General features: G+C 36.5%; 1 protein-coding gene across 1 annotated transcript in view; it reads right to left on the minus strand.

Annotated features, from left to right (window-relative positions):
* Positions 1–6,422: 6,422 nt before the first annotated feature.
* Positions 6,423–26,884, minus strand: part of fcho2 (FCH and mu domain containing endocytic adaptor 2) — a 70,498-nt gene continuing 50,036 nt past the window's right edge. The window contains exons 18-28 of the mRNA XM_088910295.1: positions 26,636–26,742; positions 19,827–19,942; positions 19,462–19,591; positions 18,304–18,363; positions 16,438–16,549; positions 15,370–15,525; positions 13,863–13,995; positions 12,708–12,907; positions 11,308–11,372; positions 10,596–10,760; positions 6,423–9,827 (exon numbers count right to left, since the gene is read on the minus strand). Of these exons, the coding sequence (XP_088766421.1) occupies positions 9,805–9,827; positions 10,596–10,760; positions 11,308–11,372; positions 12,708–12,907; positions 13,863–13,995; positions 15,370–15,525; positions 16,438–16,549; positions 18,304–18,363; positions 19,462–19,591; positions 19,827–19,942; positions 26,636–26,742 (1,267 nt within the window). The 3' untranslated portion in view covers positions 6,423–9,804. The remainder of the gene's footprint in view (positions 9,828–10,595; positions 10,761–11,307; positions 11,373–12,707; positions 12,908–13,862; positions 13,996–15,369; positions 15,526–16,437; positions 16,550–18,303; positions 18,364–19,461; positions 19,592–19,826; positions 19,943–26,635; positions 26,743–26,884) is intronic.

Consider the following 26,884-nt stretch of genomic DNA (forward strand, 5'->3'; position numbering starts at 1 on the left):
CAACTGTGATCTGCAGCCAGAATCACTATCCTGGGTGGTATCAAAGGAGGGTTTTCAAGATTCAATCAGTTTTCTTTCACCACCCACATGATAATTCTTTGGCCACATTAAAATGGGATAAGACAGCAGCTGGAGAAGAGGTTTTGGAGAAGCTAATGAGGTTTTTAGAATGATAACAGAACTGGGATTTTTTTTAATTTACCAATCCACAAAACTATCTGAGTTTAATCTCAGAAGCCCGTTTTCTAAGAAGCTGAATATCCTGTTGCTATAAGGGTCTTTTTATGCAGCACAGTGTGTGTGTTGGTAGGAAGGCTTTTCCATACAATAAAGACATGTCAACAGATTTATTTTCATTTACAAATCCCCACCATAAATCTTGTGTTTTTTATTTTGTCTAACATGCTCATTACCATAAACTGAACTTTAAACATGCCTTCCAGATTCTGAGACTGGACTGCTTTTTGGTGTACATCTTTAAACATTTCGTGCCTTCATCTAATCCCTCTAAGTAAATATATATTTATATTTCCCCTTCCCTATCACACTTTCATTCGTGTTGAGACTTCAACCCCATTTTGCTTACGAATTACTAGAGGGTTCCCTGCAAAATAAAAGCCCTTGATGGGCTTCTTTGAATTTTCGCAAAACCCTTTGAACTTCAACCAGGATTTATTCGCCAGTGTGACTAAACCTGACTCTCAGCTTGAATTTCAGAGCTGTATCTACACAAGCTGTTAAGATGAAGCTTGTGAAGACAGTGTATCCTTAGGTTAAAGAGGGGAATATTCTGTGTTAGTGACTTGTCAACTCCCTGTTCTGCGGTGTTTGAGTATGAACTGCGGTTGGCCTTGTGTGTTCCTGACATTTCTCCCTTCTACTTCATTCTTCCACTTGTCAGCCTCCCTTTTTATTTAGTCTGGAAAATGAAGAATAATTAGTCTATAGTTACAAGAACGATCTAATATTTTGAACAATCTTTTCCCCTTATCTTTAAAACTTACACATTGGATATTTTTTTTTCCTGAAATGCGTAACATAACAAATGTACGTATTTTAAAATCTTTTAAAATGTAATGAGCATAAAATAGAATTTAGCGCTGCTAAATGTTTGCATACAAGGGTTTGCTGAAGGATTGTGTATAATGTTATAATGAAATAGATTTAGGATGTAGATTAAATGTACTGTACAGTATCTATGAGGCACTGTGGCGCATTGCTGTTTGGCAGTGCTGGGGCTCTGGGTCCATTTTCTGGGGTGCTATCTGTGTGGAGGTTGTATATTCTCCCTGTATTTACATGGGTTTCCCCCGGCAGTCCTGGTGGGTTAATTGGTTTCTGGGAAAATTGGCCCTGGTATGAGTGTGTGTGTCTCGTGGCCTGTCAAGGGTACTGTATCTCCTATCCTGTGCCCGTTGTTCGCCAGGATATTCTCCAGCTTTCCCACAACCTTGTATTGGATAAAGCAGTTAGAAAATGGATAGATGAATAAAATGTAGTTGGTATCATTTTTGTTTAGTTGATCATCGATTGCCTGTGATACATTTGGGTGACTTTGTTGCACCAGCACCAAATCCTCCCATTAGTGGGAATTGATTGAGCACAAATGATGAGACGATTTGACCAGTTTATTGTCAAACTCAATAAAAATCAAGAGAGAAATTAAACAGGAACCAAATAGCCCTGCTTCTCAAAAGAACAAAAAAATACAACGATTCTCACTGAATATGAGAATATAATAGTTATACCAAGGATGCCCTTACATCAGAGATGAGCCCTGTTGAACATTTTTGGGATGTATTGGGACAGCATGTGGCATCTAGGGCTTAGAGCCAAGTGAACGGGCACATGTTTGTTCAAGCTCTATAAAAGAATGAGGAATGGGACAGAATCCTTTAAGTCAGCACCTAAAACTGGGTGCAAAGCATGTATTGTAGATAAATAGCCTGTATTGCTTCAGTGTTGGCCAGACACACATGCAACTAGCCTCTGATGTTCAAAGTAAACCCCCTGTTGACAAATATTAATCAGCAGAATGAAATTACCTGTGTTCAATAAAATGTCAGTGTACCTGTAAAAAAAGAATTTGCCATTTTTCTAATACCCTTGTGAATGTGTTGCAGTTATATGATGTTTCTTATTCGTCATAACACATAAGTAATATAACTAAAATAAGCAGACTAATACTGAGGAATATATTGGAATTACCTTTGTGATTTCAGTTTTAATTAACTCTGTCTCAACAATTATTTCATTATTACAAAGACCTTGCAAATGTTTGGCCCCCACAAGCAACTATCAGGAGTGATGCGTAAGTGGTATAAATTATACTGCATTGGTATAGCCAATGATGGTCAAAACTAGGGATTTAGTTGTTTTTCCATTCCCTAGCTAATATCCCTTACAGTACGTCCAATTACTGAATCCAGAAGATCTGCTCTCTGGCACTTTTTTGAAACTCCATGCAGTCAAATATGTTAAACAAGACTGAATATGATATTTAAATAGCTTATGTGTGGCAACAGTTATTCTAAGTATTATTTTCCTTCCACGTTATCCTACTTATAGTGAGAGGGGGGCTTATAATGAGTGTTCCTCATACTTTATATGAGCTCTTGCAGCTCAGAATCATGTGCCAAGGCCGAAAAAGAAGAAAAACCAAAAGTGGTCTTATTTAAACAATAAATGTTGTATGACTTTCAGCACACTGGGGAGCTGTAGATGTTGCTCTTTCTTTTATTTCACAGCAACAAAACTCCCCCCTCCCCCTCTTTGAACTTAACAAGAGCCAAATGAACCCAACTCACAGGCACAGAGCTTCTCTCCTTGCACGCTACGTTTCCAAGGGCTTCAGCAGCTCATATCACCCTCCAGCAGGAGGACTGGAAAGAAGTGGTCCCTGTGGCACATTTTTCTAACTGAGTAGAATTCATCCATCCTCTCGATAACTAGACTGCTTCTCTCCAGAGCTCCTAGTTTTGAAGCATGTTCCAGTTAAGTCAACCCCAGCAGGAGATCTGGCTTCTAATACCCCATTCCAAACACACCTAAGACAACAGCCGAACTGTCTATTGGGCAGCTGTGTGACCACAGCCATTTCCAAAAGGTTTTTGCTCAGAACAAAAAAGCAACAGGAATCTGGCGATAGTCAATAAAGGATTTGATCGGTGTGTGCAAAAACAGCATTGGTGAAGGTGTTTTTCAAATCCCCTGTTCCACTTCCAAAAATCCTGTAAAAATTGGCATCGTGCGGTTCCAACAATTTATCCCCCGTGCGAAAATATACAGCAGATCAAGGCAGATTTCCTTTTACAGAACACAATATGAGCCCTGATATTTTCCCTTCCTTTAAACTGTCAAATGATATTACAATGACTTTGTTTGCGTAACATGTGTTTCATATCGGTCCTTTCTTGTGCTGTCACCAGCCAGAAGATGAAAAGAGAAACCCAGGAGGATTTTTACTGGTTTAAAAGCGATCCTTGCCACTAAAAAAAAACTATTTTGACATTGTATGTAATGGAGGAAGGAAGGAGACATTACCCATTTCTTTTATTGTGGTTATTTAAAAAGACAACCACATGTACTACATAAACATAGAAATAAGTAGCACTAAAGTTCATATTTTTCTCCAAATATGATGTGTGCCACCTTGGGGGGAAAAGGGTAATGTTTTTTATTACTGGCTGTGGAGGAAATACACAATCCTGTACCTTTTATGACAAATAACTTGGCACAACAACTAGTGAAGATGACCGAGTTGGCCTTTGGAGTTCAGCATTGTGACCCAGTCTCCTTTTTTGTAATCTGGATCATTTATGAATTCAAAGGGCTGGTTGCATTTGGCCTTATCACAATGGTAACCATCACAATGTAATTGTAAAGCACACATCTATCCATTTTCAAAGCACTTTTTCCAATTCAAACTCTTGGGGGAGCCAGAACCTATTCTGACAAGCAATGAGTGCAAAGCAGGGCATGCCCTGGATGGGACGCCAGTCCACTGCAGGGAAGATAGACCAAATGAAGACATGCATTCACACTAGGCCCACTAGGCACCAGTTTTTCCGGAAGCCACTTTTAAATGTCACGGAGGCAGATTTCAAAATCTTCCAAGCATTGCATACAGAAAGCAGCACAACCGTAACTGCTCAAAGTTGTTTTCTTGTGTTGCAATGTTTTCACACGTGTTCTCAGAAATACGATTTCTAACCGCTGGTCTTGCTTTTAAATGTCAAACTGGGACTGAATGCAACAGAAAACTGGTTAATGAATAGACATAAGGGGTAAATACTCAAAATGCAGTACATAACTAGTGGCGTACCACAGGTGTCTATATTAGGATCACCGCTTTTCTTAAAGGGGATATGCTCAATGCAACATCTGTGGCAGGAATAAAAGTCTATGGGGAAACAACTGCCTGATGCATTAATACACATCAATATAAATAAAGTACCTTACCTTCTGGTTTAATTTATATCTTGGACTGAGTTTATTCTTTAATAAATTGAATGATTTATTGATTGAATGATTGATGATTGAATTCTTTAAATTCTGGTACAGTAAGTAAACTAGTCAGCAGAAAACACTAACGCAGGAGGTAGAACTTGCAAAGGGTTTAAAAAACACAAATTAAATTCAAGGCTAGAAATACCTGGCAGATGGTGTTTAAAAGTACACAAGTGCAGAGCATTACATGCAGGTAGCAAAAGGAACAAAATATAAATTCAAAATGTTTATTATGGTAGCACCTTCTAAAAAACACTGCAGCGTGTTATACAATGTGGACAAAATTGTTACAAATACATTAAAAGGCTTAAATTACTTATAGACTTCAAAAAATAAATGCAGTGGTATTGGACCCTGACCTTTTCAGTGTTCCTGGTTTCACAACCTCCCAACCATTTGAATCGCCATAGGGATAATAATTAATCATCAGACTTGGACATTTTTACATACTTCCCTAATTAAGTAATCATTATTTAAGCACCATTAATAAGTAATGCTGAAATGTAGTTTTTACAGAAAATTGAAAATTTAGTAATTTGTGAATGTTAAATTTGCAGATATCAAGACCTTACTCTACTCCACACAAAAATTAAAATAGAAACATGGCTATTTACCAGTAAAGGCAAATATTGTAATATTTTTCTTGTCTGTGTAATCTCTTCTTATTAACTGACATTTACTTATGAGGTTTGAATGGGGAGCTGTTTTTAGCATGCGAGCTGTAGAGGAGCAAGCAGAGATAGAGGGAAGATCTGAGGCTGTTTTGCTGGTAAAAAAGTAAATGATAATTCTGAATAATGGAACAAGAACGGGTGCTTTTACAAAGTCCTCAAGAAGGCAATTTGTCAGTGAAGGTTTAGTTTTAAACCTGATGAAGACCCTAAATATATGTGGAGACAGCCTTAATTAAAAAACAAAAACACACAACAGGGTTCTGAAATGGTTGGGCGGGTTCTGACAGTTCGGTGACCTTAGCCCATTTAAAATGCTTTAGTAAGCTTGTCAGGATACTGAAAAGGAAGAGTATCTTCGGACGTTAGTGCTTCTGCCTCAAAGCTCTGGGGTCCGGGATTTGATTCTGGAGTGGGTCTCCCTCTGTGGGAAGTCTACATATTTGACCCATGTCCATGTAACCATATGGGTTTCCCTTAGCTCAATCAATCAAGGGTTATTTATCAACGCACGAACAGAACAGCACACAGTGGTGTTGTCGGCAATGAAATGCTTTATCCACAAAGTGGTTAAGAAGGATAGAAGGGTAGAAGGACAGAAGTTTATAGTTTTTCTTCCCACACTCCCAGGAGTGTTCAGTGTGTTCAGGGTAATTGGTAGTCTCCCTTATACAGTATATGTGTGTGTTCCCTGTAAAGGAGTGATGTCTCATGTAATGTGTTGTCCCTTCTTGTGCCCCGTACCAGCTGTGTCAGGATAAATCAGTTTGTCAAAATGGATGGATAATTATTATTTGTAAATCAAGTTCTGGACAACATTTGCACTTAAAGGACATACTTAAATTCAAATGTACTGCTATAGTTCCATGACAGGTTGCATTGTATGCAAAGCTGTTTTGGCTAAAAAGAAGGATTAACCAATGACATAACATTAAACTACAACGCCAGCTAGAAAGACACTGTTGCATTTTCATATGAGAAGGTTAATGGCCATATAAATCAGAGTAAACCATTTAAATTACATCCAGTTTCCTAGTTATAACTGCCAGTTATGTCTGCTCTGTAGCACCCTTAGCAGTAAATATACTTGAAAATGTGGAAATATAAGATCTTCTGCTGCACAATTCATGCCCCTTGAAAGTCATCAGGATATGCTATTGGATGCCCTAGGTGCCCTAGCACCTTGCAATGCTGCTTACATGGCACATTAAAAAAACTTGAAAATGAGCACAGGACACAGAGTTGAGAAGTATTTATATATATGTATATATATTACACATTTATTACAGGCACATCGAATTATAAAGTGAAGACAAGTGGCAAAGATTTTGTAAAATTTACATTTCATGAAAAATTGTTTAAATATACAGATTTTTATCTACTAGAAAACCTTTTGATTACATTTTTCCATATACAACCAAAGGTTTTTTTCATAAAAGCTCCAATTCCCAAGGAAAATTTAACTGATGTCTTAGTGGCAGCTAGAAAGGATATCTTGGTATAAGGAAGCAAGAACCAGCTCGCTAAATATACAGAGTATATAAAGTTCCTGTAGACTTATACTTCAACGCTGTACATAGTAGAGCTGCGGCCTTCCCAGTGGACTTTGCATTTTCAGATACCAAGTCATCCCTCGGCAATGATGCTACAGCTGCACATTCATTTAGTTCGCTCCCTATTGTTTAAAGTGGCTTTAAATGGACTTTAATCCCAAACCTCATATTTACAACGAACAGGTCATTAGGTTTTTCTTCCAATAACTACAGATTAACTCCAGCTAAAACCCAAAACAAAAGCTGAGTGTGCTTTTTGTGACTCAATTTTACATTGACCACATACCAGGCGGTTGAAGAAAAAAGCTTTCCCTTTGAAGACATGTGTTCACTAACACTACCATTTAAATCTTATAAAATAATAAAGATGTAAAATAATCTTACACAGCAGCCAGTGGAAAAGTGTCTTTTGAAACACCTCTTGTGTGTCCCCTTAAGTATTTCAAAAGTCATTTCAACTAGGTTCCATGCCTGTTAGGAATTACTGAAAAAAATATATTTATTCAATCAAAATAAATATCTTCATCAATCAAAATGGAGATCATCATGCACAAATCCTTCTTCAATTATTCGAGAAAGCCATCACAGATCATCCTCTGCTCCAGACTTCATAGGTCAGTAACAACGGCTTTCAAATGATAAAGTTGGTTCAATTATCTAAAAATGCAAAACCGTAACTAGGGGGCCTTCAGCGTTTCACAATTTGTTTTAAGATGCCCTTTTTTTACTTCTGTTTGTCTCTGGGTAGAAGAAGTAACCACAGAGTGCCTTCAAACACAGAAAACACAACAGCTATTTGTTGTCTATACAGGTTGACTTCTTGAAAAAGACCACTGTTGACAATCTGTGTTTGGAAGCACTGTAGATGGCATAGAAACGTTATAATCACATTAAATTAAACAGTGTATAAATAAATACCTGGAGACAACTGGTCTATTTCTTAATTTGCTACCGCTGACTGAAAAGAAAAACAGTCCTTAAAGACAGACTGCCTTTGGACTGGTTAATGAAAAGTTACAAAAATTATTCTTAGGATCAGAAAAGGTATTCATCATATGGGGGTGAGATCCTTCCATCTGTTATTTCATTAAGAAGGACACAAGCATTCAAATTTATTACACGCTATAATGCTTTTCCTACATCTCGTGCTTGCGGTTCACCACTACTGTAACACCAACAACAACATCGATAACATCTTCCTGTAGTGGCTTGAAAACCATACACAGTTTGAAAAAAAATATTGCCTTTCATTCTAACCTCACAATTAAAAAATACAAAATGTAAGGTGGGGATACAGTTGTTGACCATACTTTCATTTTGTGCATCAACACATATCATCTCATTACTTTCAGAGCTCATTTTTTGTGTCTTAACAGTGCTAATAATGATTTAATTTCCCCAATGAAATCATTTACAACTTGCAATACGATTACGTTCTAGAGGTATTTCATATTAATCATTTTACATCTGGACAACATCAGACAAACAAGCAGTGGTGCACACAAAAATCTATACAGTCAATGCTTCTTGCTTGGTTTCATTCAATTCTTCTCATCTTAAATGCAAAACATTTATTTTTTGGGATTGTGCTACATTATTTAATAAACTGTGTACAAGTAAACACAATTAAACATCAATTAGATTAATAATTGAATGCAAAACTGAAAAATTTAAAAGTAAGCATTACCCTTTTTGTAACAAAAATATTACAACAGAGTAAAGCTGGAATTTGCCTGTGGGTTACTTTTAGCAAATAGTTTTCTATTTAAATACAAAAATTAATTAATTTGATGTTCATATTATATACTGTCCCACAATAAGTATTTGTAATGCTTTAATGGAGATACATCTTATATGATCTAAGATAGTACCTTCAATTTGATGGAACAAAATTATAAGTAGGGCCAGTGATATTTGGCTCAGCCTTGTTTGATTAATGAAAATCATTGGCAGAAACTGAAAAACAGCCAAAGCTGCCTAGTCGCAAAAAAACATATTTATAATTCAAAAGACCACTGACCACATTAGCTGTTGTAAGGACAAATATGTGCCTTCAACATGCTGAAATTTCAAACTCCAAGCAAGTAGCCTGCATTTCCCTTCAGCATCCAAATAAAAATTAGAGTATAAAAGAATTGGTATGCACAAAAGTCATGTTGTGCTCTTATACTGCATTAGAAGTAAAAACGTCATATTAGTATTCGAAAACTCGGAAAATTAGGCACATTAAGATTCACAGAATAGAAACATTAAAAAAAGAGGCACCGATGCAGTCATGTTGTTTAGTAAAAACAAATGACCGGATATTTTCTAACAGTCTCTAATATAGTCACCATTAATGTACATATTCCAAAAATGTAAATCCATTCTGAGAGCTTATATTGAACCATTGCACATTTTATCAGTAATAACACCATGCTCTTACCTTGACTTTTTTTAAATCCACAGATTTGGAATTGAGCCTTTCTACATAAGTCAATATAATGCAGCTGAAACATTGAAGATCAAGGCCAGGTTTCCATTATTTTCTAACTGTAATTATTCATTCTATTGTTTCAGTTTAGTTATATGGTTAAAGTCAATATATATATTGGAGGCAAAGCAGGGTATACATAAAAAAAAACCCTTTAACGCTCGGCAGCAAAGATCATTAGTGCAGGGTTTTAAAATTTATAGCCATCCAATATACAGTATCACTACTACACATATTGTTAACTATACATACGAAACAAATACTATTGTTTTGACTTTATAAAAGCCTGAATAAATCAAAAGTGTACTTAATTGGTTTGAATTTCAAAATGTCCTGACAGCCCAAGTTTTCTGTTTTTTTTTTCAAGTGTTCAAAATCATATCAGTGCTAATTTAATGTAGTAAAAATATTGTTTCTTCCAAAAAGGTGCATTTAATTAATGTAAAGTTATTTTCAAAAATGTAAAATAAAAAAAAGTTATTGCCAAACCCTTCAGATTTCTTACTGGAAGCCGCCGCCTTCTCAAAACAAGATAAAACAACAAAAATAGCACGGAAAGTTTCAGTTGTGCTTCTCGGAACAAAGCATTCCTGCAGCATCAGCAGTCTGCCATATATCGTCCTGGAAAATAAAGAAAAAGAATTTGAATTTGCTCTTCAAATGCCACTAAACAAAAGACATATTTTGGAAAGAAATATTTCCTCATAGACATGACACAAGGTATCTTCAATTCTTAACAAAATATCTTTCAATGCATATTTTCTAGATATTAATTTGTTCTGTTAATCAGTTTAAAAAAAAGGGCATACTGTTATGGTTAAGGCAAAAGTGAGTAGGCTCATTTCACAGCTAAGGGTCACAACTTTCCTGGAAACGGCTGACAGATAATAATGGATTGTTGAAGAATTGTTTGGCCAACATCATCGAAATCTTGACTGAGGTCCCCATAACTTTTTAAAGAGTGACTGCAGTGATTACTTAAAAATGTTTATTTTGAGAATGTGGGAACATTAATAAGCTAGATCATATTTAGCCTACTGTAGTCTCAGCACCAATACTGTACAAAGAAATGTTTGGCAGACAGGAAGCAATTATTGGTTTGAGACGTTTGCCAATTTCTATCAATCAACACTGTCATCCTGCAGTGAGATGGTATGCTCGAATCATTTTAAAATTACAACTACAAATGATTAAGCAGAGGGCAAATTTTAATGTGCAGTAATACAACAAACCTTACTTTTGACTTAATTAAACCAGTGATGAACATTTGTAAATTTAAATTCTAACTGTAATTTAAGAAAAGTTCACTTCTCAAAAGTAAGCAACAGAACTACTGTATGAACTATAATTCTCAGAAGACACATGAACAGAAAACTGAAAACATCTTACCTGTAGCAAATCTCTTTTTAGTTAGGGAAAGCCTATAGCCACTCCCAACAAGCTCCAGATCTACTCCAGAAAGAGTATTTCCTTCACTTAAAAATTGCACTGCAAGTGTGGCAGGGTTAGTAGGTCCTTCTGAAAGATCAAATTTTGCCCTGAGGCTCCCTGAACCTATAAAAAGTAAAACACAGTTGCTGTAGCGTTTTTATTAATTACTTTCACAGGCACTAGAGTATTCTAAAACCCCATTGCTGACTTCTCTTTAATTCTGCTTTTAGATGTTTAATATGTCACATACTGTACTAGACTGTTTAAATTCCATCAAACCTAAAAAGGTATCAAATACTGCAAACAAGTTGGCACAAATCGGAGAGAAACGTGATACTTGAAAAAATAGCCCAATTATTATCATTGCAGAATGCCTAACATCTAAAAAATACTGATCATAAAGGTATTACTACTGTTCACACTAGGAAAACCTGAAAAACAAGTTTTCACAAATGATAGAAACCATATGGTTAGGAATAATAAGAAGATCAACTTCTAGTTAAGGATTTAATTAACTCTACATCTGACCAGCAGAACATTATTAAAAGATAAGGCAGATTAAGTAAAACAAGGCAATTAAGTGCATCAGGCTCCTCTGTCTTACAGTCATACATATTTGCATTTGTTCAATATTTTCCAAAACTGTTTTCATGCTGATTTTATTACATACCTTCGTTCTCAGTTTTCTCTGAGATTTCTTGTAACTTCCATAAGGCTTTGTTCTGCTCTGCACTCCTGTTATGAAATATGAACAATGTTTTAATATAACAGATATAACATATACCAAGTGTTAATGTTACCAAAGTCAACACATACTGGATACTGCAAAATTCTCTGTTCCTCCATGATAATCTTGACTGCTGAGTAATATGCACTTTCAATTACCAGTCAACTCGTTAAGCTTTTGAAAATAAAAAAGGCTACAGGTGTCCAAGTTAAGGGTTATCAAAGAGTAAAAAAGTAGGAAGAAGCATTTCTTTAGTTATTTGTTAGAAATGTATTTTGCCAGATGAGAAAGACTAGCACATATTGAAGTATAATGTGTATGTTAAATGAACTTCACATTCATAATCCTAATCCCTCCTTCTCTAGTCATCTTGCCTACCTCTTAAAGTTTCTAAAGTCAAAATTGTTACTTTCCATTCCCAGTAATGTATTAAAATGACCAAATAAATGAAAGAAATATAGCAGGTCACCCTGATGACATAAAGATATCCAGTGCACTAAATAATAGGAAGATCCTGTGCAATGTATGTAAAACCTAAACAAAAATTGTTCTAGTTTTTTGTGCTGGGAAAACCCCCAACATTTTTATGCCCAAGTGCCTATTTCACAAGTTCACTTTTTCTATTAATCAAAGTTGTGCTGATATGTATCAGATTACTATGACTTATATTATTGTTTCAGTGTCTGTTTCATTCAATTATGCTAAATTACACTACTCCAGTCCTTAGATTGCAACAGCATGACCACTGTCTCATCACTAACTCTGGCTCCCTGGCTCTCCTGGCTGCAGAATGTGGCATTTTCTACATTTTGTACCGAGTCAACTTGAAGAAATCATACATTTGCAAATACTTTTAAGAGGACTACTTTAAAATAAAAAAAAATGCCAAATCTGTCCATCCATTAACAGAAAGATGCTTCTTCCTGGAGAGTATCACTGTAACCCAGAGCCTCTCCCAGAAGCTCTGTGCACAAAGCAGGACTATACCATGGACGGGAAGCCGGTCCATTCCAGGACAAACATACTCATGAGCACACAGGGACGAGTTTGAGACCTGCCAGCATTTATTCTTGCCAGCGAATTTCTGGAAGGTGGGAGGAAACCAGAGTATCTTGCAAAATTCCACGTGAGCTGAACCCAGGACCTAAGCCTGGGAAGCAGCAGTGCTAACTTCCATGTCATTCTGCTGCCCACAAATGCCATGTCGTAATACAACATTACAAATAATTCACCTCAGAGAAGACTCAAACATGAAACTGCTTTTGTTAGGTACTATACTTAGAGAATGCAGACAGAAATGGTGTAAATAACTTTATGTCAGCCTGAAAAGGAATGCAGCCTACCAAATTGCTGTTGGAATAGACTGCATATTAATAACTCCACCATCAACTGGCACCAAGACTTGCACATTGGACAAAATGCCAGGACTCAGCATCGACTCTGGGTTGTATCTGTAATCCACTCTGACATCTGTTGTGCCAGGAGAGCACTTCCAGTACACTGCCAAGTTCAGCGGAGTAGACTTGATTCCATTTGAAGAAACCTGTAAAACATAATAAAAGACATTAGATACATACATGCCTTCAAAAAAGTGTTATTCTGCACTGTGCTACCCATTTCCTTCAATGAGTTTCATTCTTTATTCAGAAACTCAAAATCCTACTGAAAATTTAGAAAAAAAAGGTGCGTTTTTAGCTTTATAGATGTGTAAAGCAGAATTAACAATGCTAATGGGAAGGAACACCTGACAAAGAGCCAATGAGGATTGCTAAATGTAAATGAGATGGATTAGCTACAACACTTATATTGCCTACTCATGTCAATTATCTGGGGTTGCAATGGAGAGCAAACCGAGTCAGATCTTTTCGTTTGTGATCTTTGGGCTGTACCTGCTTAAGTTTGAGTACCTGCGTATCCTGGACAATTAGATTGTAACAACCCCTCTGCCTAACAAGGCTTAGCTGAATTGGTGATGATGAAGTGAGGATGGAGAAAACCGGGCAAGAAATGTTGGAACATATTCATTTACAGGACCGTATTTATAGACGGGACTGCTGGGAATTCAAACCCATCTTGCTCCTGACGTTTTGCTACAAACATAATGGTTAGATATTGATGGAATGATTGAAAATGACTAAAATACCTGCCCATATAAAGTCATTCTAATTAATTTATCTTGAACGGTAATTTCATTGAAGTATCTTGTACTTCCAACTAACATTTTTGAGGGCTTACCCATGCATAATTAAAGAAATGTAGGTGCTTCATTTTATATTTTTATTTTAATATTTACAGTTAGAATATTGTTAGTTCAATAATATTCAACAATATTTTCAGCAAACTATTTTAGAAAACTTTACTAAAGTATACAGCAAGCTTCAGGCAGGAATTGCTGGGCTTGTTTGCAGACGATACGATGTAGTTTTCTGAGCCCATGCATTCAGAGGAACTGTCCATTCAAGTAAAGTAAATGCGAAGAGATTACTGCTTCTGTTTACCTGGTATTTCAAGATGTCCACATTATAGTAAGAGGCAGACGGGTTTTGCTCAGCTGCTTTCCTGAGGTAGCCTGTGAGAGCTTGCATGTTCATCCAGAAGTCCTTGGTGCTGGAATCACTTTGTGAGGGATCACTACAAAACACAAACACATGCAAAAATGAACGTCGTATCATGTTATCGGCTGTTTTTCCAGCTCTGTATAGCAGTAATAACATTGCAAGAGGGACCCTGTATTAGCACTTGCATATTAAATCATAAATGATAATCACGTAATCACGCACACTGTTTTTAAGCAGACTGGAGAATGACCTAAAGCAGGCAGACAGATCTTCCATAAAAAAGAAATATGTTTTTCAAAGGCTAAATTCTATGCACTTTACCTTTTTAACTTTAAACACACTGTATCAAACTCTAAATAATTTGAGACATCCTTTCTCCAAACATTTCAATGTTTTCTTAAATGCTTGAAAATTTAAGCAATATTCTAAAATGTTTAATAACAGTGTACACTAAAGAAACAGACCAAGCCCTTGCAAAAAGTTTTAAATTAAGATAAGAAACAGTTAACATCACTGCAATATTAAGAATTAAGTGGTCGTCTGCACCAGTGTGACTAATTTGTTACAGAAAAGCTTAGCATGCTTACAGATCACCCTCAATGTAGCACAAATCTGACAAAATCAAAGATGAACAGAAAATATCTAAAGTTGGTTTTCTTTTGAGACAAGCAGTGGAGCTCATCTGCGTCTGAGCTGCTGGGATGAACACTGTCAGTTGAGATTAGGTAAAAAAACATGAAACCCTAATCTTAGTTTTAAAGACTACAATTGTCCAAGATGTCCATCATTCCACTGCCATCTCCGCCAATGTGTTTCATGAAATAGGTGCGAAGGACTTGGTGTTCAGAATATATGCATCACACATAACTTTGTTAGGTGTGCCAAGGCTCATTAGTGAGTAGGAATAAACTCTAATGCCACCATTGAAATTCGTTCATGGCGTTTGGCATCGAGCATACAGTAGATTTTTATAACCCACTGGTGATCATTTTAGTTTAAATGTAATTCGCAGGAGAAGGTATAGTCACAACATAGCACTACAGTGAATACAAGACAGAAGATACTCTGAAAGAATTTGTTCTTCATGCCTATTTCACCTCCTGTCTTGAACAGCTAATTCTTTTTTAGCTGATTTTTTTTTAGAATATACTATATTATATTCTATGATAGAAATGTTTCAGACATTTTAAATGCCCAATTGTGGGTTTGAAACAAGTTTACATTTCTTAAAGTCATATCTTCTTAACAGTTACTCTATGTTAATAAGCAAAATTAATAAGCTTTACTGTCATGCTTTAAGCAAACATGTCTGTGTACATCTAGTTATCACTGCATTATGAAAAATGTTGTTTTTAATTGAAAACCAAACCCCTGCAACCATTCTTATATTCTTTCATTTTTAGATGACTTCATATCATATGTACACATTAAAGACTTAAGAATTTACCTGTATAAAAGCTGTTGGTTAGGAAGAATCTGTTCAAGTTTGATAGTATTCTTTAATCGAAAGCTCAGGACAGCTGGAGATGGGTTGCTGGTAAAAATCTTGATAATGCCACTGGGGAAGGATATTGTTATATCTCCGGTAATTTTTACAATGCACCTGTTAAGAAAAAAACAAAACCCCAACGTATTCCAACAATGACACAGTACTGTAAATGTCCAGAAATCAGTTACTGCAGAATTACATTACATTAAAAACACATTAAGCTTTTTACTTTACGCTGGGTTGAACGACATTACAAAAAAAAATTGCTGGTCAGAGAAAAAAAAATATCAGGCAAAAATCCAATAGCACTTTATTGGGAAAGTTACAAATAAACAGGCTATTTGTTTATCAGCACCTTTTATAAAGGTCTCATTTTATAACTGCTTCTATCAAAGGAATTTAAGTTAAATCCCTTAATAAAACCCTAGGTGCTGTTAGTTTAAAAAGGTCTGGTCTTTTCTTCACAAGCTCTCTGAACATGTACTGTTAATAAGCCCTGGGTGTCCCCAGTCACAATTTCACAGGCATCTCTTGTGTCTCTGCTTGTTCTTCAAAGAAAAAAAAAACAGACACATTATTTGCATTGAGCACATTAATTTATTTCTATATTGAAAGGGCTACAACTAGTTTTAAAGCTTTATAAAAAATAACATATTGGGTACATTTTGATATGCGGATTCTTCTACATTTTTCGATTCCCAAAACAAGTTTTGGTAGTGTCTCTGTGCCACAAATCTGTTTGAATGGCTGTTATGTTTGCCGCTGATGTCCTGAGAATCCAATTAAAAACAGCAACAAAGACCTGCCCACGTTCCCAAAATGCCAACGTTTGGCCTCCAGCCCAACCCAGGGAGTTCCCTCCCTTTTTCCATTGACCACCACACTACTGGTTAGAGCTACATCCCAGCCAGGCATTCTTCGGCCCTTAAACATTCTTTGATTAATTAATTCTTTGGCCCTGAAACGCAGCAATCTTAAACTGCTCTCTTTATTCTCCATTAAGAGAACCAGCCATGTGAAACTTACTTTGAGGGATCGGCCCCCTTGAAGTAGGCATTAACCGACTCTGTGAACGCCACGGCAATGGGCAACGAATCCTGAGACCCAAGGCTGACTGGGCTGGGACCACGAGATGTTCCTGATGGGGAGACAAAGTACAATACATTCACGTTAATTGGTTAAAAAAACATGCTTGACCTTTTTGCAAAGGATACTAAGTTAGTCTGCTGCAAACCATATGTGATCACTCTCCAGCACTGCTACCTCTAATTACTTTGAATAGCATGCTCTGGACTCTGGACTTGTTCTCACAGCCGTTTATTATCACAACCGTTTTATCTTTTTCAAAGACATCCACAAACCCTCTAATTCTGGCATTTTTCTTAAATAACAAATACAATTTCGGAAACTTCAGATGATTGCGGTTTATTGCCATGTTTCATACACACCAGGAGAAGGACTAAGATTAAACTGTCCCGGGCTGTTTAATGACAGGAGGTTGTTGCCAAGTGTTTGAAAGTAGAATTTATGTTGTAAAAAATCGTAAATAGTATACAGTATGTAGTCATTCTGTTCTTTTTAACACAAATGGGAATGGAAATTATTATCATACCCAATACCATACCTTAAAAATGACCCAAAATGTGACACTCAAATATATACCAAACTACACAGTGTATAATGAAAAGCTTTTTGAATCACAAACTGTGTGATTATAGTCACTTGTAAAAAAATAAGCCATTAATAGAGAGAAAATGAAAAGGCAGTAAATAAGGTCATGCAGTGATATATACACATATTCAATACTGCAAAGATATTGGGAAGAAACAGATAAAAAGGTTAAAGAATGACATTTTGCAACTGCAGCACAATCATTGAGAAAAATTCAGAAATGCAAAAACATTTAACAAGCACAACATATCAAGAATATTGCATACTGTATTTTGAAAATGCATCTCATGACAGCAGTCAAGACAGCCATTAATCTTATTCAAAGCTCACTTTTGTGAGGGCTCTGCTTTGACACTCTCTCTCCTTAGAATGCCTGATGAAATTTGGAGTAATGGTTGGGACTCTGGACTTACTTCTGAAGGGATGTAGGTTCAAATTCTGGACAGAATGCTGCTGCTGTACCTTTCAACAAATAATTCACTCAAATTGCTCTAATAAATGCTCTGCTGTACATGGGTACTATTCAGGTGTTTCTGGATCTCTCTGAAGGAACACCACAGAGAGAAGGCATCAGCCCTGTACACAAGCTGTCACCATTCCCATCTTTTCATATATTCCCTGCATTGGAGCTTTACAAAATCTTGAAATTATGTCTAAACACAATGACATCCCACAGAATACAAGGCTGACCTATGATTCTTTCATGAAAAGTGACTTACAGATATTACAATTAATACGAATGGGAAAAATAATTTTGTTATCAATTTAGACAGCTGGGATTGCTGGAGCAATCTGGGTAAAGCGGTTTGCTCAAGGGAAAACCAGCTGATTCGCCACCTGTGATAAGAACTCATAATAACTTAATACAAAAAAAAATGAATAATAGTATACAAAAGGCAAAAAATCTAATTGGAAAATTATCTTCTGGCATGTCACAGAAGTCTAACAAGATACTGTGTCCAAAATAAAAAAAACATTGTTCTCTGATCATTTATTAAGATTAAACACAATTGTATCAAATTACAATTTACCTGAATCACAAACCAGGCAAAAGAATTATAATAATCTTTTTTTTTCCAAATAGTACTAGTGAGTTCAACATCGGCATCAGTGAGTTTATAAGATGTTCCAAGAGAGAATTTTTTACAGATGTTAGAAGTTAGAGCACATCGCAAGCATCAGCAGATCGTTAGTACTCAAAAATAATTTCCATTACTGTACCTGCTGGTGTTTCACAGCGCTTTTCAAAAGTAGGCAGTTTCCCAATGAACACATCATCCTCTTTATTATTAAAACAAAAACAAAACAAAAGCAAAATACAATACAAACAGAAATATCCTGTAGCAAAACTTGCCAACACTCATGTGGCATGTTTCTCTTCAGGGAATGTATGCCCTTATTTAGGCCTGCAATTTTGAAATCAAAATGTACTTTCCCTAAAGATGTACGTCATGTAAAATCAACAGAGATTAAGCTAAATTCATATTCAAGAATACACTGCACAAATGACAGAGATACTGTTTGTCTTCAAAACAGCAAATGAAATGTGTACAATTAAAATACACACAGCTCTTTACTTGAAATGAAGAACACTTAACAAATGCAGTACCTGATCTTCTGAATGTAGATACAGGTACTGTATATCACTTTATTTTCCAACTAAATAAAAAAGGCAAATTTCACAAACAGTTCCTGAAGGAAGGGATCTCCAAGCCTGCTTAAGGAGAGCTCCAGTCCAGGAGGACTGACAGGTTACCATTAAATCACTAGTTTCAGAAGACATAAAATGAATCAATTGTGATAAATTAAGCCTCGTGTTATGTGATTTGTTAAATTAATTTAGTGATTATTTTAGGACTAAAATCTCCTCTTCAGCTCTTAAGGACCACAGTTCTCTGAACTGATTACTTGATCGATATATTAACAGCGGTGCCAATCTTTAGAAACAGGTGATCTACAAAACTAATTGGACTGGGGATTTCCAGGACCAAGAAGACCCCTGAGACCCCTGAACTAAGGGCATTCTATTCAGTAAACAGATTCACCTTCACTACTGAGCTACTATGTTTTGTACTTTTCAGTAGTTACATAAATGACAACGGTCAAGGGTTATGAGCGAATTTCTGTGATAGTGCCTGATTTCCCGCTGACATCAGTCTAAGATACAGTAACACTTCCCTGTAGAAAAACATTAACTGAGACAAGTGGTAAAGACAAGATAAGCAGAAACGCTCAAGCGTTGAATATAAAACCCTTATACTTGGCAAGCAAAATACAAAGCAAACAAAAAGCAATTGTAGCACAAGCATGTGATGTCTATCACAACATGGCCACAGACTGTTCAGGGCCTATAGGGTGTTGCCGAGTCCTGACACTTACCGACAGTGGGGGTATTAGCAGCACTCATAGAAGCAGTGGAAGACAGTGAGGAGGAGCTCTCTGCACGAGCCAAGGGGGCAGCGGGAGGTGGACTGGCATTTGAGATTTTTGGTGGACTGAATGGTCTTGCCTGGAAAGAAAACACAATACCATCTGCTTTGAGTTTTTTAAGGAGAAAACCACTTCCTCACTAACCATACAGATAAACAGACACAGGCAGATGTACAAATAGACATATTAGATTAATTTTCTAACCAGGGAAAAATTCTTCAAGAAAAACAGAGAACGTATTTGAGAATAGCAAATAAACAAATGCAGTCTTATTGTCTGGTCTATCTTATCTTAACACTTAGTGCCTTACTTACAATTTCATTAATTCCGGCAAGTTTTGCAGCAGAGAGCTTTGGTCTTGAACTGGGCCGAGGAGGAGGCACTATGGTTCCAGTGGCAAGAGGAGTGGTCGGTCTGGGTGGCACAGGTACTGTCGGGGAAACGGGATCGAAATGAAGTGGCCGAATGCTGATCTTTTACTGCAATTACTGCTGTAGAACCTGATAACAGAAGCTGTACAGGGCCCTGCGAAACTCACAGGTGACGTGGAACAATCTGAATAGCATGCATTTCAGTCCGAAACCTCACAATGCTAACTCCAAAACTTTGCAAATGCTGGTTGCTCAAGATCACTCTCAGTCACCCAAGAATTCTGTACAGCCACAACTACAGTGCCTTCCAGAAGGATTCACTACCTATCCTAATGTTTCACTCAGATTATCTAAAGCATACTCAACGTATTTATAAACAAATTAGGCATTCAAATTTAAATTTGACTATTTATTCAAATAATAATTTTTATTCAAATAATATTTTTTAAAATAAAATTAACTTTAAAAACATTTGAAAGTGAAATAATCAACCAAACATAAGTTATGTGTGAAAATCTTTTTTGTGAAAGAAGCAGAATGTCGGCAAAAAGTGCACATAAGATATTTCCAAATTGAAATGTACTGATTTCATACGTATTCAGAACCCTATGTCAGCATTTGGTGGAAGGACATTAGGCAGCAATTATTGCCATGAATGTTTTTGGATTAATCTCCACCAGAGTTGCAGTGGGATAGTGTTTTGCCCACCCTTCCTTGCGAAATTGCAGTTCTGACACGTTAATTGGGCATTGCTGATGGAGTGCAATCTTCAAATCTTGCCATAAATTTTCTATTGGATTCAAGACAGGACTTTGATTGGGCCACTCAAGGACATTCACTTTCTTCCTGTCAAACCCCTGAATTGTGGCTTTGGGTATTTTTGCTGTTGAACTGACTCACACAGGTTTTCCTCTTGGATTTGCCCATACTTTGCTCCATCCATTTACCCATTCTTGACAAGCTTCCCAGTCCCTACTGCTGAGAAGCAGTCTCATAACACAATGCAGGCACCGCCATGCTCAACAGCTGGCATGTTACTGACTGTGTGATGTGCGGTGTTGGATTTGCCCCTGATGTAATGCTTTGTACTTAAACAAAAACTGTCTGACCAAAAATCCTTGTTCCACATGTCTACAGTATTATTATTTACTTGCGTTGTCACAAACTCCAGATGAGATTTAAAATGAACATTTTCCTGTAAACGCTATTTTCTTCCCACTCAGCCACACAGGACTGCTTTGTAGTTAACACTGACCTCCATGTCAGACACAGAACTTCTTTCAAAGTCGGCAAAGTTTAACAGTGGCATCTCTAACCAGTTTTTCTGCTTGCTTTGGAGCTCCATCTGGAAAAGTAGCCTGATCTGGGTAGGATGACACCAATTCTTATCGAAATTCAACATCTTTTAAAGGGATAAATGTTGAAATGTTTATTGTGACCTTTGTTTAATTTGTGCTTCTGTACCACTTGCTCTTAATGGAAAATTTGTTGTATCACTACAGGAGCTGTGTCTTGAAATTCAATATCTGAGGGAAATTACAGAGACTGAGGCTTTTACTCTGAAACCACCTTAATACAACTACACTAGTTTTGTGACATTTCAACTTTTGCACCTAAATTAATTTAAGGCCATTGTGGCAAAGAGGTTGAATATTAATTTAATTCTGAATCTTCTATTTTACAAAATGATTGTATTTACACATTACCTGCATTATGGAGCAGATGGAGTACTTCCTATATAAAAAATGTAGATTTAAAATGTGTGATGATTGCACAGATGGCAACAAAACGTAGACGTAGAAACTTTGCAGGAGCTGAATACTTTTGAAAGGCACTGCACATGCATTTTAAGTCACCACAATCACAACACAAGGGGGTGGTATTCAATCTTCTAATTACAAACTTAATTTCTGCATTAAAAATTCAACATTTCACCCTAACTGGAAATTCACCAAATTCACCAGTTCCAAGTCACTGCAAATTGCAGACTTAAGGCTGATCTACAGTATAAGAGTGCTTCTCACCTCCTGCTGAGTTTCATTCCAGCCGGGTCCTTAATTACTGCTGCTAATTGATCTACTTGGTTAAAAAAATCCCTATTTAAACTGTATTATTTCAAACAACGAACTTGCAAATTACACAATTGCTCCTTTACATCTGACTAAAAATCCCCTTAATAGACAACACATTTATGATAAGCAGATAAAGTGTGAACGACAACGTATCAAACACTCCCACAGCGATTTTTTTCCTTCTACTTCAATCCAATTGGTTATATTTAAGCTAACACATCTGAATAAGGGGATTTATGAAACTCGGGGTTTATCTGTCGTACTTACAGACCCCACACAGTTTTTATGAGCTGAGCGAATATTTAATCATACCTGAAACAGAAAACTGAAATCAATTTGTTTGAGATTACAAACGTGGCTGGAGCAAACACCAGAAGACACTGCGTTCCTCCTGGACCAGGGCATAGAGACAGTGACCTACAGTGAAACCTGCTGGATTGTGGCTCTCCCGATCCAGGGACACAGGAATACATAAAGCATATGTCCGTTTTAAAAGTGACACTTTTTAAAAGTGACTGAGGTCACTGATACACTGAAAGATGGAACTATTCGATCACAACACTCATCTGCTAGAAAAGTAATCACTATCACTGATCTCTTTACTAACACTATCACTTTATCACTAATCGAGACAATCATAACAACGCAATCTTTATGGTAAGGGTTTAAAAAGTGAACAAAAATCACCCTGTTGCATTTCTGGAGAATCCTCAGAAAAATTAAAACAATCCAAGCACAAAACACGAGGCTCAGCAGCCAAAACCATCCAAATAAAAATCCACACAGTGCAAAGTACGTTCCCTCACAGCAGTTTGTAAACAAGGCAAAAACACAATTAGGGTAAGAAGTACCAGGCACATCCACAAACACACACAACAACAAAAAAAAAGTACAACAAAAGCAAATTCCTCTAAATATAAATCAAACCATACAATGCATGCTTTCAGTTACCGTTTTGCAAAGGATTAAGAACAGGTGTAAAGCTATCATCCACTGGCGCTGGAGAAATTTTAGAGAGACTGATGTTTTCTTCAATGAACAGCTTTGCACTATATGTGACATTGTTAAAAGGGTCAAGCGGGTCATCTGAAAAGAACTTAACAGAAGAGGCAAAGGCAGGTGGGGCTGGTGAGCTGCTGGTAGCTTGTGCCTGCGGTCTCTGGGAGTCCTTTGGATTGACATTTAAGCGTCTGCATGGGACAAGTTCATCGTTAAAAGAGATCCACTGACTCTGAGACCAAGAAATAGATGAAAGTATGTCCATGCTTTCTGGAGCAGGTTTCAAGGCTGAGGAAGCGCTAGGATATATGCAGTCTGAATGCTCTGGGGAAGGGCTCTTGGGGCACGACATGGGTTGGAGTCCAAGGAATGCTTCATCTACTAAACTCCAGGGCGAAGCACTGGGAGAACTGGAAAGAGAGGCATTCTCCTTGTGCAATACCAGATCAGCTGGAGAGAAAAGGAACAGGCGAAAGGAGCACAATGTGAAATCCAAACAGGAAGAGCTGGAAAAAGTAAAGAGTGACGGCCTGAGAGAGATCAGAAAGATATTTAACAGCTGAAAGAAGGGCTGCAGGGTATGGTAAACTCACAAGAAATTATGTTAAAAAAAATCAGAATGTCAACAGGAAAGAAACTGTTTCCGAAACTTAGTTTACATAAAAAAGATCAGCCTTTTGCATTAAACTTATTAGACATTCTGAATTCTGAATTATACAATTTATGCATATTTTCCTATGTCGAGCTACTACAACTACTGTATCATTTTCAGTTTTGGTCACTTGTTACCTGTCTGTATGTACCAGAATTCTCTATACTGTTATCAAGCCAGCTCTAGCTCTCATTCCTTAATTGACAGCCCACTACTGAACATCAACAAAAACACAATAAAGGAAAAAAAATGAACCTATCTATTACTCAAACATGAGTGATATACCCTTGTTATCAAGTGATAAAGTAATCTATACAGAATGAACGAAAAAAAATGTTTAGCAGAACCAATTACCCTTTTTGTGTTAAAGAAGAGCTGCTTAATGAAGAGGCACAGTGAAAAAAAACCTGATAAAACAAATTACTAGTCATAGGTGTCCAACACTTAGGAACCTAAGGTATTTTGGAATGGCAGCTCTCCAGATCTAATCAAAGATATTGGACTCGCTCACTTATTATTACTGTGCATTTCTTATTAATAGTGGCTTCTTCAAAGACTTGGTCTGTCTCTATTCAGAGCTGGATAGACAAAAGCATGAAGAATCCTGGAGGGTGTACCAGTTGTTTAGGGTGTGATTATCTTCTGTTCCTAATTACATTTGTACTGAGTAAAATAACTACATATCAAATCATTCACAGCTTTCAAAAAGGAAATAACACTTTGTGAGCAAGAATATTAAACCTGAGATACAATAATGATCCAAAAGCAAAAAGGCAACATCTGATGAAATAACATGAAAATAAGAAAATCAAGATTATACCATTCCAAGAGTAATTAAACATGCTAATATTATTAATTGGGATACAATATACAATTAGATTGCTTTTTTAAAGTGTTAGGTTATTTTTAGTGCTTAATGCATGGATTTATGCTTACATTATTTGTTAAATTGAAGCAAAATACACTCAACTGTTTTACCTGTAGCAATAGAGGTAGAAACATCTGACTCTTTAGTTTGGGCAGAGGAAGGGAAATTTGGTTGGAAAAGAGTAGGTACTGCTAAATAAGAGTACCAAAAAAGGAGGAACAGCAGAGTTAATGGTTAACGACTTGCTTCTGACATAAAAAAAAAATCTCAGAAACAAGTAGAAAGGATTCCATTTTATATTTCAATTATTTTTGTGTTGATTTGATGTATGAAAGACACATATTTGTACAAAATGTTAATAAAACATTTGCAATGCAATTGTGTTAAGTTAAAACAATAATGTTTTCTGATCTCAAACCTTCTCTAGCAGACAAAGCAGAGGATCACAATAAATTAACCCAGTTCATATTTTTCTTAATTCATAGAACAGTGTCTACTATTCCAGACTAGACAGGTGATCTTTCCATACTGTGACATCTCTTCTGCTATGTCTGTTTCAGTATCTATTTCTTACATCGGTGCTCAGATCAAGGGCTTTTTGTATACAGTAGGTCTTAACTACTGTATTGTAACTCACCTATTTTACATTGTATAACACTAGCTGTAACACCACTACATATAATAATATTGTTAATATCATCACAATGCAATAAATACAACAACCCTTTATGTCATATGTCAGCTATTTCCTCATCAATATTACTACCTTTTTTCTTTCTGCCTGAGCACAGGTGCAATTACAAACACAAGTACATGGGAGATTTGAAGTGGTGAAAGTGTGGAGTCATTAACATACTTATATAAGATAAGAGAAGATCACTTTATTGGCCATATACAATTTCTTGTATTAGGAATTTGTCGTTTCGCATACCCCAGCTTGCTCTCCATGAGACACACAGACAGGGAGAGAAGCTTGAGGTCAGAGTGCAGGGTCAGCCATTTATACAACACCCCTGAAGCAGTTGGGGTTAAGGGCCTTGCTAAGGAGCCCAACGGAGTAGGATTCCTCTGCCGGCCACGGGATTTGAACCGGCAACCATCCAGCCAATGTATATGTACACCATATGTATAGTGAACAGAAGTACTCACTTGTGGTGACAGCCCAATGCACACTTAACAAAACTGTAAACAGGGCTTCCACATTTTTAGAACACAAAGAATAAATTTTAAAGGTACAGGAATGGTGAAGATCAGAAGTATTTTACATATAACAATGTTAGTGCCTCTGCAGAACCTGTAAACCTTTCACAGATAGCATGTTTGAAATATTTATTGAAATTAAAAAAAAACATTAAAGAATGTAACATAAGATAGTAAATATCTAATATGGTAAGTGTACAAGATAATAAAGTATCTAGTACAGTCTTATTGACCTAGTACTTTGATATTATTTTAATAGTTACTAATTCCCTAGAGCTGGGAGCTCAATTTGTCGTGAAAAGATACATATTTCTCAGGTTGAATAGCTTCTTCTGTTATGGTCTCCTAAATATTTCCAAATGGATGCTCCAATAAATGCTGGATAAGTGGACTGGCCAAGAGGTTCAGAAAATAACAGCACAATGCGACCTATTGAGACACCAAGGGATTCACGTTAACAAAAGCTGAAAGCTTTGCAGTAATGCACTTTATTTACTAGGGCTTACAGTTTCCACAGTTACAGTTACAGCTCAGGAATGACTTTTTTTTAAAAAAGCAAGGGGTCTTTTTTTACTTTAGTGACAATATCACCCTGCCTAACAAATGTTTTTTTTTTTCTGTTGTGCTTTTAAGTGATACTTATTACTTATTACATACTTATTACTTATTACAAAAATAAATTTGTGATCTTAAACCAAAAACAAATGTAAGCGTGAAAGATTGAAATTGAAACTCAATTCTTTTCACCTGAATTTGTTAACAAGCAGCAGGTCTCGGAACTGGGATACAGAACTCTTCCAACTACAGGAACCAGCAATGATATTATCATAACAAAATACTCAAAAACAAAAAAGTGGAAACCAGACATAGAACATAAATGAAGATGATGATTAATAAAGTCAGACTTTGGGATGCTGCTGATGAAAATGATGTAGATAATGAAATATTATCATGACATTACCTGCTGAGGAAGGCACAGAAGAGGGAGCAGCTTCAAGGGGGGGACCAAAGAGTGGGTCCAGGGAAAGCAGATCATTATTGACCTGCCTGCTGCTACTGCTCCCAGTCCTTGAAAGAGAAACACAATACCAATGTCATAAATTAAAGCACTGCTCAGCTTCCCTCTAATAAATCTAAAGTTGCTTACAAATCTTTTAACAGATTTCAACCAGACGTTGTTACTGTCACTGTCTGTAAAGCTCAAAACTAA

The sequence above is a fragment of the Atractosteus spatula genome, chromosome 3 (genome assembly GCF_055471065.1).
Source record: "Atractosteus spatula isolate fAtrSpa1 chromosome 3, fAtrSpa1.hap1, whole genome shotgun sequence".
Lineage (NCBI taxonomy): Eukaryota > Metazoa > Chordata > Actinopteri > Semionotiformes > Lepisosteidae > Atractosteus > Atractosteus spatula.